This window comes from Mustela putorius, unplaced genomic scaffold (assembly GCF_011764305.1).
Source record: "Mustela putorius furo isolate JIRA1106 unplaced genomic scaffold, ASM1176430v1.1 tig00004007_pilon_pilon_pilon, whole genome shotgun sequence".
In the NCBI taxonomy this organism is placed as follows: Eukaryota; Metazoa; Chordata; class Mammalia; order Carnivora; family Mustelidae; genus Mustela; species Mustela putorius.
Genome location: NW_025422145.1, coordinates 1,056,009 through 1,071,381, shown reverse-complemented (window position 1 = coordinate 1,071,381; position 15,373 = coordinate 1,056,009). Strand labels below are relative to the sequence as shown.

The following is a 15,373-nucleotide window of genomic DNA, read 5'->3' as shown; positions in this document are numbered from 1 at the left end:
TCTGTTTTCTTTTTTCTTTTCCAGAGTACACCTTTTATTTATTGTTTATTGTCTTTCTCTTCCAACTAGAAGAGGTGTCTGTTCCATGAACCAGGGATATCATTCTCTTTTGTCTCACTACCTGGGTTGTGCCTACCACATCATAAGCACTCAGTAAATATTTTGGGAACAAAATCATCATAGCAAGGGTGTCTCTCCCTTTCTTCTGCTGTTCCCCACAGGAAAATCGTTGATAAGGAGAAAAGTAAGCAGTCCCGTCGTATGCTTGAGGTCAACTGCTGTGCCCAGTGTCTAAACTCCATTTCACGGGTAAGAAGCCTCTATTACAAGTCAATAAAATGGGCATCACAAGAGGTTAAAAACAGGGAAGTGGAAGAGTGGGCATGGAAAGGATCCAAGGGGAAGAGAAACCAAAATTCAGGGCTCTTTCATTGAAAGCCATAGAAATTGGGTTGGTCTAGGTACAGAGAAACCAGGTGGGGATGCAGAGGTCTAAGAGGTTGCTGAGTTATTTGGACAGCTGAGCTACTGTGTCACCTTCGTCAGCAAACCTGGGAGGTCATAATAACACTCACCTTGAAGAGTGGTCCCGCAGATTCAATGAGATCATTTTTGTAAGCCTGCGTAGTGCATGCCTGGCTTGTTATAATTCTCTGGACACAGTGGCCATCTTAGCTCTTGTGGGGCCTGCTCAGGTGTTTGTTGAGGGAATGTCAAGCCTCCTGCTTGGTGTCCCTACCCCAGGCTTACCGGAGATCTAAGAACAGCCTGTCAGAGCTGCTCGATTCCATCAGCCTATGGCAGAAGACGCTCAAGGTCATCGGAGGCAAGTTTGGAACCAGCGTCCTTTCCTATTTTAACTTTCTGAGGTGGCTCTTGAAGTTCAACATTTTCTCATTCATTGTGACCTTCAGCTTTATCATAATCCCTCAGTTTACCGTGGCCGAGAAGAACACCCTCCAGTTCACTGGACTGGAGTTTTTCACGGGGGCGGTAAGTCCTTCATTTTGCCCAACCGGGGTTCACCAACTGGGAATCTGCTGGACATACCTTGCTGGTCACTCTTCCAGACCTCTCACTTTGCCTGGGAGTGAAATGATAGGGAAAGTGGGGATTTAGTTATTTATTTGTTTGTTTTAGTTTTTTTTTTTTAAGATTTTATTTATTTATTTGACAGACAGAGATCACAATGTGTCAGCAATGCCTTCCTACTATGGTGGCCAAGTGGAGTTATTACTGTAGCTGCCACGCCAAAGAGGTTTACTCTCTAGCTCTTTTTTTTTTTTTTTAAGATTTTATTTATTTATTCGACAGAGAGAGGGATCACAAGGAGGCAGAGAGGCAGGCACAGAGAGAGAGGGAAGCAGCTTCCCTGCTGAGCAGAGAGCCTGATGTGGGGCTCGATCCCAAGGCCCTGAGATCATGACCTGAGCTAAAGGCAGAGGCTTAACCCTCTGAGCCACCCAGGCACCCCACTCTCTAGCTCTTTACAGAAAAAATTTTCTGACTCTTGAAGTAGAATGTTGTAAGTTTACTTTTTAAATTTCTTCCATTTATCTTTTTAATTTCTTTTTCTGTTAAAATTTTTTCCTTAGGATAAATTCATTAAAGTAGAATTATTGTATACATTTCATTTTCATTTTCCTCCTCATTATGATGTGCACATGTGTATATATGGACATGGAGTCCAACACAGAGGGCAAACTCACAACCCTGAGACTCAAGGCCTCTGCTGAGCTCAGACACTTAACCGACTGAGTCACCCAGGTGCCCCTAATGTATATTTTTTACATTTGTATGTATGAAACATTTTATTATGAAAAATTTCAAACATAAAGGAAAATAAAGAGTAGTAAGTAAACATTCATGTACTCACTACCTAGGTTTTAAAATTGTTAGTATTTTTTCATATTGTTTTATCTTACTAGGTTTTAGAAGCATTTTATAGTAAATTACAGACATCAAGACATTTTACTTCAAATTTCTTCCACATGCATCTCTGAAAAATAAAGATACTTTCTGCAGTGCTTACCCCTAGCAAAATTAATAGTTGTTATTATCTAAAATCCATACTATATTCAGATTTTTCCCAGCTGCGCCCAAAACATCTTTCCTAGCCTGGTCTTTCAGACCAGGATCTAGTTAAGGTCTATACTTTGCATTCACTTGCCGTTTTCTCTGAATTCTCAATTAATCTAGAATGATCTCTCCAGACACAGCCCCCTTTTTTCTTGAGAAGAGAGAAATGGGGGGAGGAGCAGAGGGAGAGGGAGCAAGGTCACATTGACTTGGTTACATTGACTTGTTGCAGAAACCGGCCAGTTGTCATGCAGACTTGTTTCCTATGGACTCCTTGCTTTGTTCTTCTGGTCCCTTATTTCCTGTAAATTGAAATTTAGACCTAATGGCTTAATTCCCTTCCTATTGAACATGTTTGGCCATAATACTTAACAGATGACAGAGGCCGCTAATGGCTGGCTTTCCTGGTTTTCATCATGCTTTGCTTGATCACTGTTTCAAGTGGTGACAGCTCGGTCCCTCCATTGTAAGGAGGGTTTGAGAGTCCTTTCCAGCCCAAAGAGCCTTGTGATGAAATGTCTGCATTCTCAGAAGCCTTGGGTGCTCTTTCCCTGCAAACAAAATGTCTAAACTGACTGATGCAAGTTTCTTGCAAATGGGAGAGATGCACTGTGCTGACTGACCGTAGTCATTGTTTTTTCGGTTGACCCATCTGACCAAGGGTTTATTATCCCTTCCAGGGTTATTTTAGAAACACAGTGATGTACTATGGCTTTTACACCAATTCTACGATCCAGCACGGGAATGGTGGGGCATCCTACAACATGCAGCTGGCCTATCTCTTCACAATCGGAGCATGTTTGATCGTCTGTTTTTTCAGTTTGCTATTCAGGTATAAGAGCGTCTGTGTTTCTTGATTCTAAGCTTGATTTAGATTTAGGTAAAATTCAAGAGACTCAAAGTTACCCAGGATACAGTTTCTCTGCAATTTTGACTTCCTGCTGCTGTCTGATCATTCTTGTTTTATTTATTTTTTTTAAAGTATTTTATTTATTTATTTGACAGAGAGAGCACAAGTAGGCAGAGAGGCAGACAGAGAGGGGGAAACAGGCTCCCTGCCAAGCAAAGAGCCCGATGTGGGGCTTGATCCCAGGACCCTGAGATCATGACCTAAGCCAAAGGCAAAGGCTTAACTGACTGAGCCACCAAGGCACCCCGATTGTTCCTGTTTTAAAACATAGACTATAAGTTTAGGTAAAGGAGGGAGGTTTTTGTGTGCTTTCAAAGAAATTGGTCAGTCTGAAAATCAGGATGCAGTGACCCAACTAGTTATATGGCAAGAAGGAAGGGTATGGAGGGACAGTTGTCCCTTTGACAGCTGTCAGAGAGGTGGTACAGATGTTCAAGCCCTGTCTTCCATAACCATCATGCACAGGCTGGGTGGCTTAAACGCAGAAATGTGTTTCTCAAGTTCTGGAGTCTAGAAGTCTAAGGTCAAGGTGTTGGCGAGTTGGTTTCTTCTGAGGCCTCCGTTCTTGGCATATGGACAGCTGCCTTCTCACTGTGACTTCACACAGTCTTTCCTCAATGAATGTCTGAGTCTTAATCTCCTCTTCCTATAAGGACACCGATCATATTGGACAAGGGCCCACGGTGATAACCTCATTTTAATAAAATTACCTCTATAAAGACCTGATTTCCAAATACCATTGTTTCTGGGGTACTGGGGGTTAGGACTTCAACATACGAGCTTTTAGGGTATACAGTTCAGCCCGTAACAACCTCACTGCCAGCACTCCAACTCAAAAAATGAGATTTCATTTTTTTCTGTTTTATTCAAACTAGGAAATGTTTCTTAAGCTGCTGTTAAGTCAGTGGCAAATTTTGGAGAGGTAGTGTCATTTTACTCAGCATTTTTTACATGTCAGGCTCAGTGCTAAGTGCTTCCTGGGCTGATGTCACTGAGTCCTGCTGTTGTCACTGTGATAATAGCTTTTGCTTTTATAAAGAGCTCACTGTTCTAAACACTGCATTGCTGCTCAGGGTGGGCTGAACAGTGCCCTTCTGCCTCCCAAAGAGGTCAGGTCCTAATCCCCAGAAGCTGTGAATATGTTACCTTACCTGGCAAAGAGGTCTTTGCAGATGTGACTAAATTAAGGATGTTAAGATGGGCGACTTAATCATAAGGGTCTTATAAGTGGGAAGCAGGAGGGTCAAGGTCAGAGAGGATGAAAGATACTGCTCTCTTGGCTTTGAAGTTGAGAGAGAACATAAACCAAGGAATGCAGGCAGTCTCTAGAAGCTGAAAAGTCAGAGGAACAGATTTTCCACCAAAGCATCCATAAGGAACACAGCTCTGCCGACACCTTGAGTTTAGAACCATCTTCTGACTTTTGACTTCTAATAAGAGAATACATGTGTGTTGTTTTAAGCCACTGAGTTTGGGGTACTTCAGTGCAGCGGCAAGCAGAAACTCACAGAAAGCTCTGTGAATGGGTCCTATTACTATTCCCATTATATAGGTGTGGAAACTGAAGCTCATAGCAGTTGAAAGAACAAAGATCCCCCAAGTCGCTATCCAGGATAGTCAGCCAGGCTTGTCAGATCTTAAAGCCAGCACTCTTAACCATTATGTTTGTGATCTTATTGTCCCAGTAGAACCTGCTGCTAGCTCTTCCATGTTGCCTTTTGCTGTTAATGATCAGACTTTCTTTTTTTTTTTTTAGTTATTTTTTATTTATTTTCAGCCTAATAGTATTCATTATTTTAGCACCATACCCAGTGCCCCATGCCCTCTATAATACCCACCACCTGGTACCCCGAACTCCCACCCCCCGCCCCTTCAAAATCCTCAGATTGTTTTTCAGACTTTCTTTTGTTTAATTCCTGCATCCCCAGTGTCTGCTTCAATAGCTTTCAATATTTTCGTTTCTGCCTTCCCCAGCATGGCCAGGTATTTCCGGAACAACTTCATCAACCCCCACATTTACTCCAGAGGGATTGCTAAACTGATTTTCTGCTGGGACTTCACCGTCACTCACGAAAGAGCTGTCAAGCTGAAACAGAAGAATCTTAGCACTGAAATCAGGGTAAGGCAAGCTTGCTTTATACAACAACTTCCCATGGCCAACTTCCTTCAGTATGTCTGTAACTTTTCTTAAAGTAATAATGATTTTTTTTTCTGGTTCCTGAGCATGGCAAAAAAAAAAAAAAAAGAAAGAAAGAAAAGAAAAAGAAACAGAACCAAAAATGCCTAAAAATATTCATAATGCTGGGGTGCCTGGGTGGTTCAGGTCATGATTCCGGGGTCCTGGGATCAAGCCCTGCATCAGGCTCCTTGCTTGGCGGGGAGCCTACTTCTCCTTCTCCCACTCTCCCTGCTTGTATTCCCTCTCTTGCTTTCTCTCTCTCTGTCAAATAAATAAATAAAATCTTAAAAAAAAATTCATAATGCCCAGTGCTGGTAATGGTTTAGGGAATGAACTTTTCACATGCTAGTAGCTCTGTAGTTGGTATGAGCTTCTTAGGGGGCAGCAGAGGGATTTATACCAAAATGTTAAATGTAAATGCTTCTTGACCTCACAGTTCCAAGTTTAACATTTTTTTTCCAGTGGTTTTTAACTCAGGACAGTTTTGCCCCTCAGGGGACATGTGACAATCTCTGGAGATTTTTTTGATTGTCACAGTGAGGGGGAGGGTGCTACTAGTGTCTCTGGGCGGAGACCAGGATGTTGCTAAACATCCTGCAATATACAGGAGAGTTGTCACAACATAGAATAACAGCTGAGAATTTCTCTGATGCTGAGGTTGAGAAATTCTACATTCTGTAGAAAAACATTTATTAAAAAGAAAGAGGGAGAGAAAACCCATAAACAAACAAAAAACCCGAACACGGACTTCAAAAAAAAAAAAAAAAGATTTATTTATTTATTTATGTGACAGAGATGGAGAGAGGGAACACAAGCAGGGTGGGTGGGAGAGGGAGAAGCAGGCTCCCCGCTGAGCAGGGAGCCTGATGTGGGGCTCGATCCCCGGACCCTGGGATCATGACCTGAGCCAAAGGCAGATGTTTAATGACTGATCCACCCAGTCACCCCCCCAAACACAGACTCTTAAATACAGAGAACAAACTGGTGGTTGCCAGGACAGGGGGTGGGGGGCGGGTGGTGGCTTAGTGGTGGAAATGGGTGAAATAGGAAAAAAAAAAAAAGCAAGCAGAATTTATAAGCAAGGGCTTTGATAAGAGGTTTGAAAATGCTAACTTCCTTGGTATAAACACCCAGCCTTATTTTTCAAAAAAGAGTTTAATGACTTGAAAGAGCTTTCCTCAAGAGCACGGTCCTGATCTGTTGGTCCCTTCTGTTCCTCAAAGGTGTTTGACACCTTGATGGGGATTCTTGGTCCATTTGAGATTTTCCCATGGGTCTGTCATAATCCATGTCCAACTCGAACTTTCCCCTTTCTTCTGTGGATCCAGGGTGGGTTTGTGTCTCAGAATACCAAAGATTCACCCGGAGAGTCTTTGCTAACAGTGGAGAGGGTCTGTGGGCCCGCTTGACTTCCTTGTGCTTGTAGGAAAACCTGTCAGAAATCCGTCAGGAGAATGTCAAGTTAACGCTCAATCAGCAGCTGATCCGCTTCTCTGCTCACCTGGCGGCCTGGGTTGTGTCTACTGGAGTGGCGGTTGCCTGCTGCGTCGCTGTTTACTACCTGGCTGAGAACAACTCAGAGGTAACCACAGGAGCAGAAGCCCCAAAGTCCAGAGCACAGAACCAGGTGAAGGATGGGGTGCTGGAGGGGAGAGCAGGAGAGAGCTGCCGCTCACACCAGACTCCATGGCCAGCAGCATTGATGTCAGCTGAAGCTTCTGAAAAATTGCAGAATCTTGGGTCCCTCCTTGGCCCATGGACCCAGAATCCATCTTTACCATGTCCCCAGGTGATGTGTGTGCACACCTCTGAGCTAGAAGCTCTGGGCTAGTGGAAAGATGGGCACTTGGACCACAGACCTGGTATTTGGGGTTTCTTTCTTTCTTTTTTTTTTTTTTAAGATTTTATTTATTTGCCATAGAGAGAGAGAGAGTACACACAAGCAGGCAGAGAGGCAGGCAGAGGCAGCGAGAGAAGCAGGCTCCCCGACTGAGCAAGGAGCCCGATGCGGGACTCGATCCCAGAACCCTGGGATCATGGCCTGAGCCGAAGGCCGCGGCTTAACCAAGCCGCCCAGGCGTCCTGTATTTGTGGTTTCTAATAAAAATAATGCCTCCCACTGCCCCTGGCACTGAGAAGATACTCAGGAAGTATTGTGATCTGATGGACTTTTGGAATGAGTTAACATTTCTGAGCCCTGTATTCCTCACTTGCAAAAACAGGAATGATGGTATGTGGCTTTGTGGGTGTATGATCAGGACCAGAGAAGAGTTAAATGAAGAGTCTACTTAGTGTCCAGTACTGTGGGTGATGAAAGATGTTTGCTTTTTTCTTTATTTCCTATTGATATGAACTTGGAGACTACTAATTAGCTGGGAGAGCTGGGCAAAGTACTGCTTTTCTGTAGGTTTTGACTTTCAGATCCCCTGGAAAAGGGGCTCATTGTAGCCAGTTTGCTGACTTTTAGAATTGTGGTACAGGTAGGTGTGATTATGTCACTTTCTTTAATGGCTTCCTGTTGCCCTTAATATAAAATCTATCCTCCATGGCACGATTGACAGATCTTATATGATCTGACCCTGCCCATATCTCCAGTCTCAACACCCCACAACTACCCATATCCTACACACCAGCACTCAGTGCTGAACTGAACACAGTTCCCTGAACACACCATGCCTTTCCTTATTTCAAGATGGGACACATGCAGTTCATTCTCCACCCCATCTCCCCTAATTCCCTTATCTGGCAGACTCCTCCTCCTCTAGACCTCAGCACAGTCATTTCCTCCCCACCACCACCACCCTCACTAGACCGAGTTGGGTATTCCTATCCCTGTGCCCTTCTCATGTGTAGTATTGAAAAAACCTGTTTATACATCTGTCTTCAAAAGATGGTAGTGGGGCTCTAGGCCCAATACCTCATACATAGTAGATGCTCAGCCAAATGGGTGAATAAGTAAAGGAGAAGCCAGCAAGAAAATGGATGTGGGATTATATAAATCTAAGGGTTTGCCATCAACCATACGAAGGTGTGCCCTGAAAGAGGGAAATTAAGTCTCAGTGCTTAAGGCCTTAGCAATGCCCTACTTAGGATGTGACCAGGTAGCTGTAGGCATAAAGAAGACTGTTGAGTTTCTTCTTCACCTGGAAGCTTTTCTCTACGCCCACCTGAAGGGAAGGAGGACAGGTAATGAGGTGAGGAGGCAGAAGTGGAGTTGTTTGAATGTCTGCTCTGTGCCAGGCAGGGGACATATTCATTGGCAACTAGAGTTTCCTGTGAATGAGTGAATGATGTCCTACCTGTGTTATTTAGGGGCCAGACCTTGCCCTATTTGGTCTTATTTAATTCTTCTTATTTATTTGTTTATTTGAGAGGCAGAGAGTGCTGGGGGACAGGCAGAGGGAGATTATTTATTTCTTTGACCGAGACAGATCAGAAGTAGGCAGAGAGGAAGGCAGAGAGAGGAGGAAGCAGGCTCCCTGCTGAGCAGAGAGCCCGATGTGGGACTCGATCCCAGGACCCTGAGATCATGACCTGAGCTGAAGGCAGAGGCTTTAAACCACTGAGTCACCCAGGCGCCCCCAGAGGGAGAGAATCTTAAGCAGACTCCCCACTGAGCATGGACCCCGATGGCAAGGCTTGATCCCAGGACCCCGGGATCATGACCTGAACCAATATCAAGAGTCAGACACTTCACTGAGTGAGCCACCCAGGTGCCCCTGGTCTTACTTAATTCTTGAAATGACTCTATGGGTTCCATGATAATCTCTTTATTATACAGACAGGGAAAAGGGGCTCAGAGAAGCTGTGCATCTGGCCCCAGATCTTGAAGCTCATAAGCATGGGGAGGGGGCAACATTTGAATCTATCTTACCCTGGTTATAAAAATATCGCCAAAGGGGAGGTGGGGCTTCCAAAACCATCCAGAGGTAAAGGGAGGCAGGGTCGGGGGTGGGGGTGGGGAAGGGGGTAGTGGGAGACAAAAAAAAAATCCACAGGAATCCCTTACTCCAAGGATACCTGGCCGAGAAGCACCTGAGACCCCACCCTGAGCCAAATACCAGGGTGTTGCATCCACATGAAGGAAGGGGTGCCTCTCTTGACCTCATACAAAGGTATGGCATGGTCTGGCAGAGGCCACCCCTTTCTCCTAATTCAGCACCCAATGATAGCGAAGACTGGTGAAAAAGAACAAGGCTGCCCAGGAGAGGGGAGGAAAAATTCTACAGTGATCCATACGCACATGCTGTAGCTTCACCAGATCTAAGGTTTTGCTCCAATGGCCAGGGCACACCTTCTTGTCGCCCCAGACCTCTTGCCGAGGATAGTAAAATCATAAAATGGCCATTAGCATTCAGGCCTCTAAGACACATCGACCTGGTTCCAAATCTTCCACTCGGTAGTGAGTGACCCCGGGCAAGCATTTTTGCCACTCTGACCTCAGTTTGCCCATCAGATAAGTCTATTCATACCCACCTGCTTGGCTGTCCTGAGATAACATGCAGTCATGTGGGTGATGCTTGGCTCAGGGTAAGTGCTCAAGAATGGGTACCTTGATAGTTAATCCCAGAGAAGCTACTCCTGGGTTTTCCCCATTGTGGACAGCCTTCTGTGGGAGGCCGACAGGAGTTCAGTGCACACTTGGCATCTCAATTCTTTCCCTCTGTCCTCTGCAGTTCCTGAAGAGCCACAGGAACCCCGGGGCAGTGCTATTACTGCCTTTCCTTGTGTCTTGCATCAATCTGGCTGTGCCACGTCTCTACTCCCTGTTCAGGCTGGTGGAGCGGTATGAGATGCCACGGCATGAAGTCTATACCCTCCTGATCCGGTAGGTGTGCCTGCCTTGTCCAACACCGGCCTCCAGTTCCATGGAGGGCAGGTAGGGTTAGGTTCAAGTACCAAAGTGCTGTTTTCAAAAAGAAGTCCAAGAATAAAGTGTTTTGTAGCCAGAGAATCCAAAAAGCGCTCAGAAAATACAGTGAAGTCCATCTGCCTTTTGTTCAAAGTTAGGGCTTATCTTTCCCTCAATTGCAATCAGCCTGAGGATTAACATAGGTCTCAGTTATGACATGTACAGATGTGTATGTTGTCGACTACAAAAAAGGTTCCTGGCTGAGGAGTTGTGTGGGGACTGAAATTTATCCAGTGTTCCCATTAGTCAAACTGTGAGCCTTTGTAGCCATTGCCTTGGCTGGGAGGAAAAGGGCCATTTTTGTAATTCACACACCCATATGGAGGTAGAGAGGGTGCTTTTGGCAAATCATTGTCTGGGAGGGTGTGCCTTTTTGCGCTAGAAGTGACCCCGGGGTTTCAATAAACAAAGCATAAAATTCCCCAGGTTTTGTCCTTATTCCTTCTTCTGGCTAGTTCCCTGACCAGTTCCTGGTTATGGGTATTTATAATAATAGGTCTGTACAAGGCAAATTGAATTTCTTTACTGATCAATTCGAGAGCTCTTGCCTTCCACGGCATCTGAGATCTGACTCCTAATCAGCTCGCCAACCTCATTTGGAGAATTTGGAGGGAGGGTGGTAGACCTTTGTGCTCAGCGGGCCATTTTGTTTTTGTTTTATTTTGTTTTTGTTGTTTTTTAAAGATTATATTTATTTATTTGACAGAGAGAGATCACAAGTAGGCAGAGAGGCAGGCAGAGAGAGGGGGGGAGGCAGGCTCCCTGCTGAGCAGAGAGCCCGATGATGTGCCGGGCTTGATCCCAGGACTCTTGAGATCATGACCTGATCCGAAGGCAGAGGCTTTAACCCACCGAGCCACCCAGGCGCCCCTCAGCGGGCCATTTTGAACCAATCACTTTGCTATTTGTGTTTTTCCTGGTCCCTAAAGAGGTTAATTGTCTTTTCATAGACATCAGCCATTTCTACCACTTCACAAAATACTCAAAATATTCAAAATCTTCTCTACATGAAGAGAGAATGGGAAAGCTCAGAAATAGACAATTCTTTTCGATCTAAGATGAGCTTTTCTCAGCTTAGACGAGTGTGTTTTCAACTTCAGTGTGGAACTACCCTGCAATAAAGGTACACTAATGCATTAATCCAGATATATGGAGCGTCTGCTGCAAGCGAGGTATGGGCAAGAAATCAGGGATCTTGCATTGAAAAAGACAGAGCCAGTTCCCTTCCTTCACGGAACTTACTGTCTAACACTATGGTTCTCAACCTTCAGCACACACTAGAATTACCTGAAGGGATTGCCTGGCCCCATCCCCAGAGTTTCTGATTCTGTAGCTCTGGGGTGGGGCCTGAAAATTTGCCTTTCTAGCAAGTTTGCAGATAAGGCCGATACTACTGGGTTGGAGGACACACTTTGAGAACCACTGGTCTAGTGGCACACAGTTCTTGGCACACCAGTGCTGAAGCCCTATAAAAACTAGCAGGTGTTGACTTATGGCAAAGTGACTGGGTTTAAGAGCTCAGGCTGTTAGAGCAGGTGGTCCTCATTTTCAACCCCTTGCAAACTGTGTGACCTTGGACAAATTGTTTCACCTCTAAGCTTCAGTTTCTTCATCAGTAAGATAGACATAAAATACTATCTGCATGATGATATGATTGTAAGGATTAAGAGTTATAAAGTTGTAAGTATTAAGTTGTAAAGATTAAGGTGGTTCAGTAAAGTTCTTAACACAGTGTACGGTCTATGGTCAGCACGCAGTGAATAGTATGTACGTTTACTGTTAATACAATCAGTGAGAAGTGAAGTCAGATAGTTTGGAGATGCACCAAAAGAGGTTAGGTCAGTTGATACGAATTAGGTTATGCTGCAGTAACAAACATCCCCGCTTTACTCAGTCTCAGTGGCTTAGAACGCAAAGATTTATTTCTTGCTCATACTATATTGTATATTGTAGTATATTGTAGATGGGAGGGGGTTTTGGTCATGTCCTTCATGGAGGGATCCAGACTGAGAGCAGGAAGCATCTCAAATACTGCTGATGGCCATTCCAGAGGGAAGACAGTGAGCTCTAGAATCTCACTGGCATTTAATTGCTCCGGCCTTGAAGTGACACAAAGGGACACACATCACTTTTGCTCACAACTCATTTGCCAGAACTAGCCCTCTGGCCCCACTCAAACCAGAGGGGAGCAGAAATTTCAGTCCTACCACAGGACCAAAGGGAAATATCGGCAAACAGTTCTAATGACTGTCATGGAAGGTAATGGTAGTTGTTTTCTCTTCTGTTATTTAGAAACATCTTTCTGAAAATATCAATCATTGGAATTCTTTGTTACTATTGGCTCAACATTGTGGCCCAGGCTGGTGAAGAGGTGAGATTTCTACACTGTTCTGCCTTGAGTTTGGTTTCTTAACCCCTTGACCACCAGGGAGGAAGTGAGTTTCTCTGGTTTCTCAGAATTTCTATTCATGATTTTAGAGTAGATATCATATTATCCTTCCATTCATCTGCCCATTTACCCATCCATCCATCCATCCATCCTTGGGCTGTGCACTGAAAACCACCCTCTCTTTGTTTGGCCAAATCTAAAAGGTCCCAGTCCATCAGCTCATAGAACTGACTTCCTGCAGAAATAATTGACCACCAGTTCCATGAACTGAATAAGTCAGACTTCCAATTTGGGCTAGCCTGCTAAACCCCTAAGGCCACTTTCTTAGTCAAGCAGATATTAATGGATTTTCTTAAGGTTAATAAAAAGGGTGAAGGCCTTATTGCCATTGATGCCTTTCTGCTCTCCCTTGCTGAAAAATGGGATCCAGAGAGCATAGGACAGGGATGAAAAGTTTTAAGAGGAGAGATAGTGAGAAGGGAAAGTTTGGGGCACATGTGGGGGGGGGCAGAATTAATGAGGGGAGAAGGGGCACAGACAGGGAATAAACACCCTTGAAAACAAACTCAGCAAATTAATGTTGCATCTGTGCCCAGAGTGGGTCTGCTTTTCTGGGTATGCCAGGTCTCGGTCAAACTGACCTAGTCCTAATGAATGTCATGTCCTAATGAGTGCAGAATGCCAGGAAGAGATGGGAGTTGAGCAGGAAGCAACAGCCCCTTGCCATTGCCTGACTCTTGTTTGCCTTTCAGTGTTGGGAAACCCTCATTGGCCAGGAAATCTACCGACTCCTTCTGATGGATTTTGTGTTCTCTTTAGCTGATTCCTTCCTGGGCGAGTTCTTGAGGAGGTAAATATTTGTCAGCCTTGAGTAATTAATACCTGATGTTGGAACCAAAGCTGTTGTCTTGGCTGAGCAGGAAGGCTGGTTATCTTTTATGCTTATATACTTAGTACATCGGTGTCCCTTGTGTACTTTTTTTTTTTTTAAAGATTTTATTTATTCGATAGATCACAAGTAGGCAGAGAGGCAGGCAGAGAGAGAGGGGGAGGCAGGCTCCCTGCTGAGCAGAGAACCCGATGTGGGGCTCGATCCCAGGACCCTGAGATCATGACCTGAGCCGAAGGCAGTGGCTTAACCCACTGAGCCACCCAGGCGCCCCCCTTGTGTACTTTTTATTGTGTACTATTAAAAGTCTGCCTTTGGTTCTTTGGGATACTGCTTTCTTCTGAATTAACTGATATTTCATTTTTACCTGACAGCCCTGTTGTTCAGGTTCATTTGGTTCAGCTAGCCCCTTACAACCTTCTCTTGGGGAAAAAAAAAAAAAAAAAGGCTAGAAACAAAACACAGAAACTGAAAGTCATTGGAGAACTTTCCGCTATAGATAATTTTCACTCTAGTATATATCCTTCCAGATTTTTCTATGCACATACTGGTTTGTGTATGTGTGTGTGTGTCTGTGTGTCTTTGAAATCACACAATCATGTATTATGTGATTTCAATTATGTGATTTCAAAGACAGAAATAGGGTCACACTGCAAATCATTGTGGTGTTTGCTCTAATTAATCTTAAGACTCTGCTGGGGCATCTCTCCCTAACAGTACATCTAGACTTATGTCATGACTCATTTAGTTGGATTTGATTAATGTGCTAATTGTTATTTTAGAAACCAGGTATACAGAATTGAGGCAGTCTTCTCATTGGCCCATGTGTAGTCCTCTTTTATTGATTTATTCATTTATTTGTTAATAATATGCTGAGCATCTCATTCCTTATAGACACGTACAAGTTTCTTTGAGCTGCCCTCACGATAAGATGGCATGAGGTAAAGATTCTTTCCTCAGGGGGTAGCTTACATGTCCAGTCTCCTCACTCAGTCTGCCCAACCTCACTTTTATTATAGCTTGTGTCCAGAGTCTGGATGTAAAGGTGAGGAGGTTTTTTTGTTGTTTTGTTTTGTTTTTTTTTTCAATGGGAATTTTATTTATTTATTTAATATTTATGATTTTATTTATTTGACAGAGACGCAGTGAGAGAGGCAAGGCAAACAGCGGGAGTGGGAAAAAGAGGAACAGGGAGCCTAATACACGGCTTTATCCCAGGATCCCGAGATCATGACCTCAGCAAAAGGCAGACACTTAACTGAGCCACCAGGAATCCCTAACCCTGAGATTATTACATGAGCTGAAATCAAAGAGTCAGATGCTTAACCTGAGCCACCCAGGCACCCCTCTAAAATTGTTTTATAGCAGTTCAGCAGTAACTGTATTCAAATGCATTGTATTAATTCCATTTTCCCTCAAGTCCTTCAATTATTTCTTTGAAAATATGCTTATACTTGGAAACTTTCAAACTTTTTTTAAAAGATTTTATTTATTTATTTGACAGACAGAAATCACAAGTAGGCAGAGAAGCAGGCAGAGAGAGCAGGGCAGGGGGGTGGGCGGTGGTAGGCAGGCTCCCTGCCGACAGAGAGCCAACTGGCAGGGCTCCATCCCAAGGGCCCCAGGATCATGACCTGAAGCCAAAGGCAGAGGCTTTAACCCACTGAGCCACCCAGGCGCCCCCCTTTCAAACATATTTAAGGGAACTTACGACTTTATTCCAAACTGGTTAGCCTCTGCTTTGTTGATTGTGGGGAATCTTTTGAAGGAGAGAGTTGATGATTTGGGTACTAAACTCAGAAGTTTTTTTCACAGACTCATTGGGATGCAATTTATCACAAGTTCTGGCTTACAAGAGTTCGACATTGCCAGGAATGTCCTGGAACTGATCTATGCACAAACTCTGGTGTGGTAAGTTTTGAAAATCTTCAGACCAACTCAGAAATATTTTGTAAGTGGGGATATTTTGGCTATTGTTACCCTTATGAGCAGTTTCTAAAAACCATGTTAGGAAA

General features: G+C 44.1%; 1 protein-coding gene across 7 annotated transcripts in view; it reads left to right on the top strand.

The window, feature by feature from the left end:
* TMC5 (transmembrane channel like 5) overlaps window positions 1-15,373 on the top strand; it is a 71,886-nt gene that overhangs the window by 41,527 nt on the left and 14,986 nt on the right. For all 7 annotated transcript variants that reach the window (XM_004750295.3, XM_013055122.2, XM_004750296.3 and 4 more), the window contains 9 exons: window positions 222-309; window positions 745-993; window positions 2,760-2,911; window positions 4,964-5,108; window positions 6,595-6,750; window positions 9,845-9,996; window positions 12,373-12,451; window positions 13,222-13,319; window positions 15,174-15,269. In XM_004750295.3, coding sequence (XP_004750352.3) covers window positions 222-309; window positions 745-993; window positions 2,760-2,911; window positions 4,964-5,108; window positions 6,595-6,750; window positions 9,845-9,996; window positions 12,373-12,451; window positions 13,222-13,319; window positions 15,174-15,269 — 1,215 coding nt within the window. The remainder of the gene's footprint in view (window positions 1-221; window positions 310-744; window positions 994-2,759; window positions 2,912-4,963; window positions 5,109-6,594; window positions 6,751-9,844; window positions 9,997-12,372; window positions 12,452-13,221; window positions 13,320-15,173; window positions 15,270-15,373) is intronic.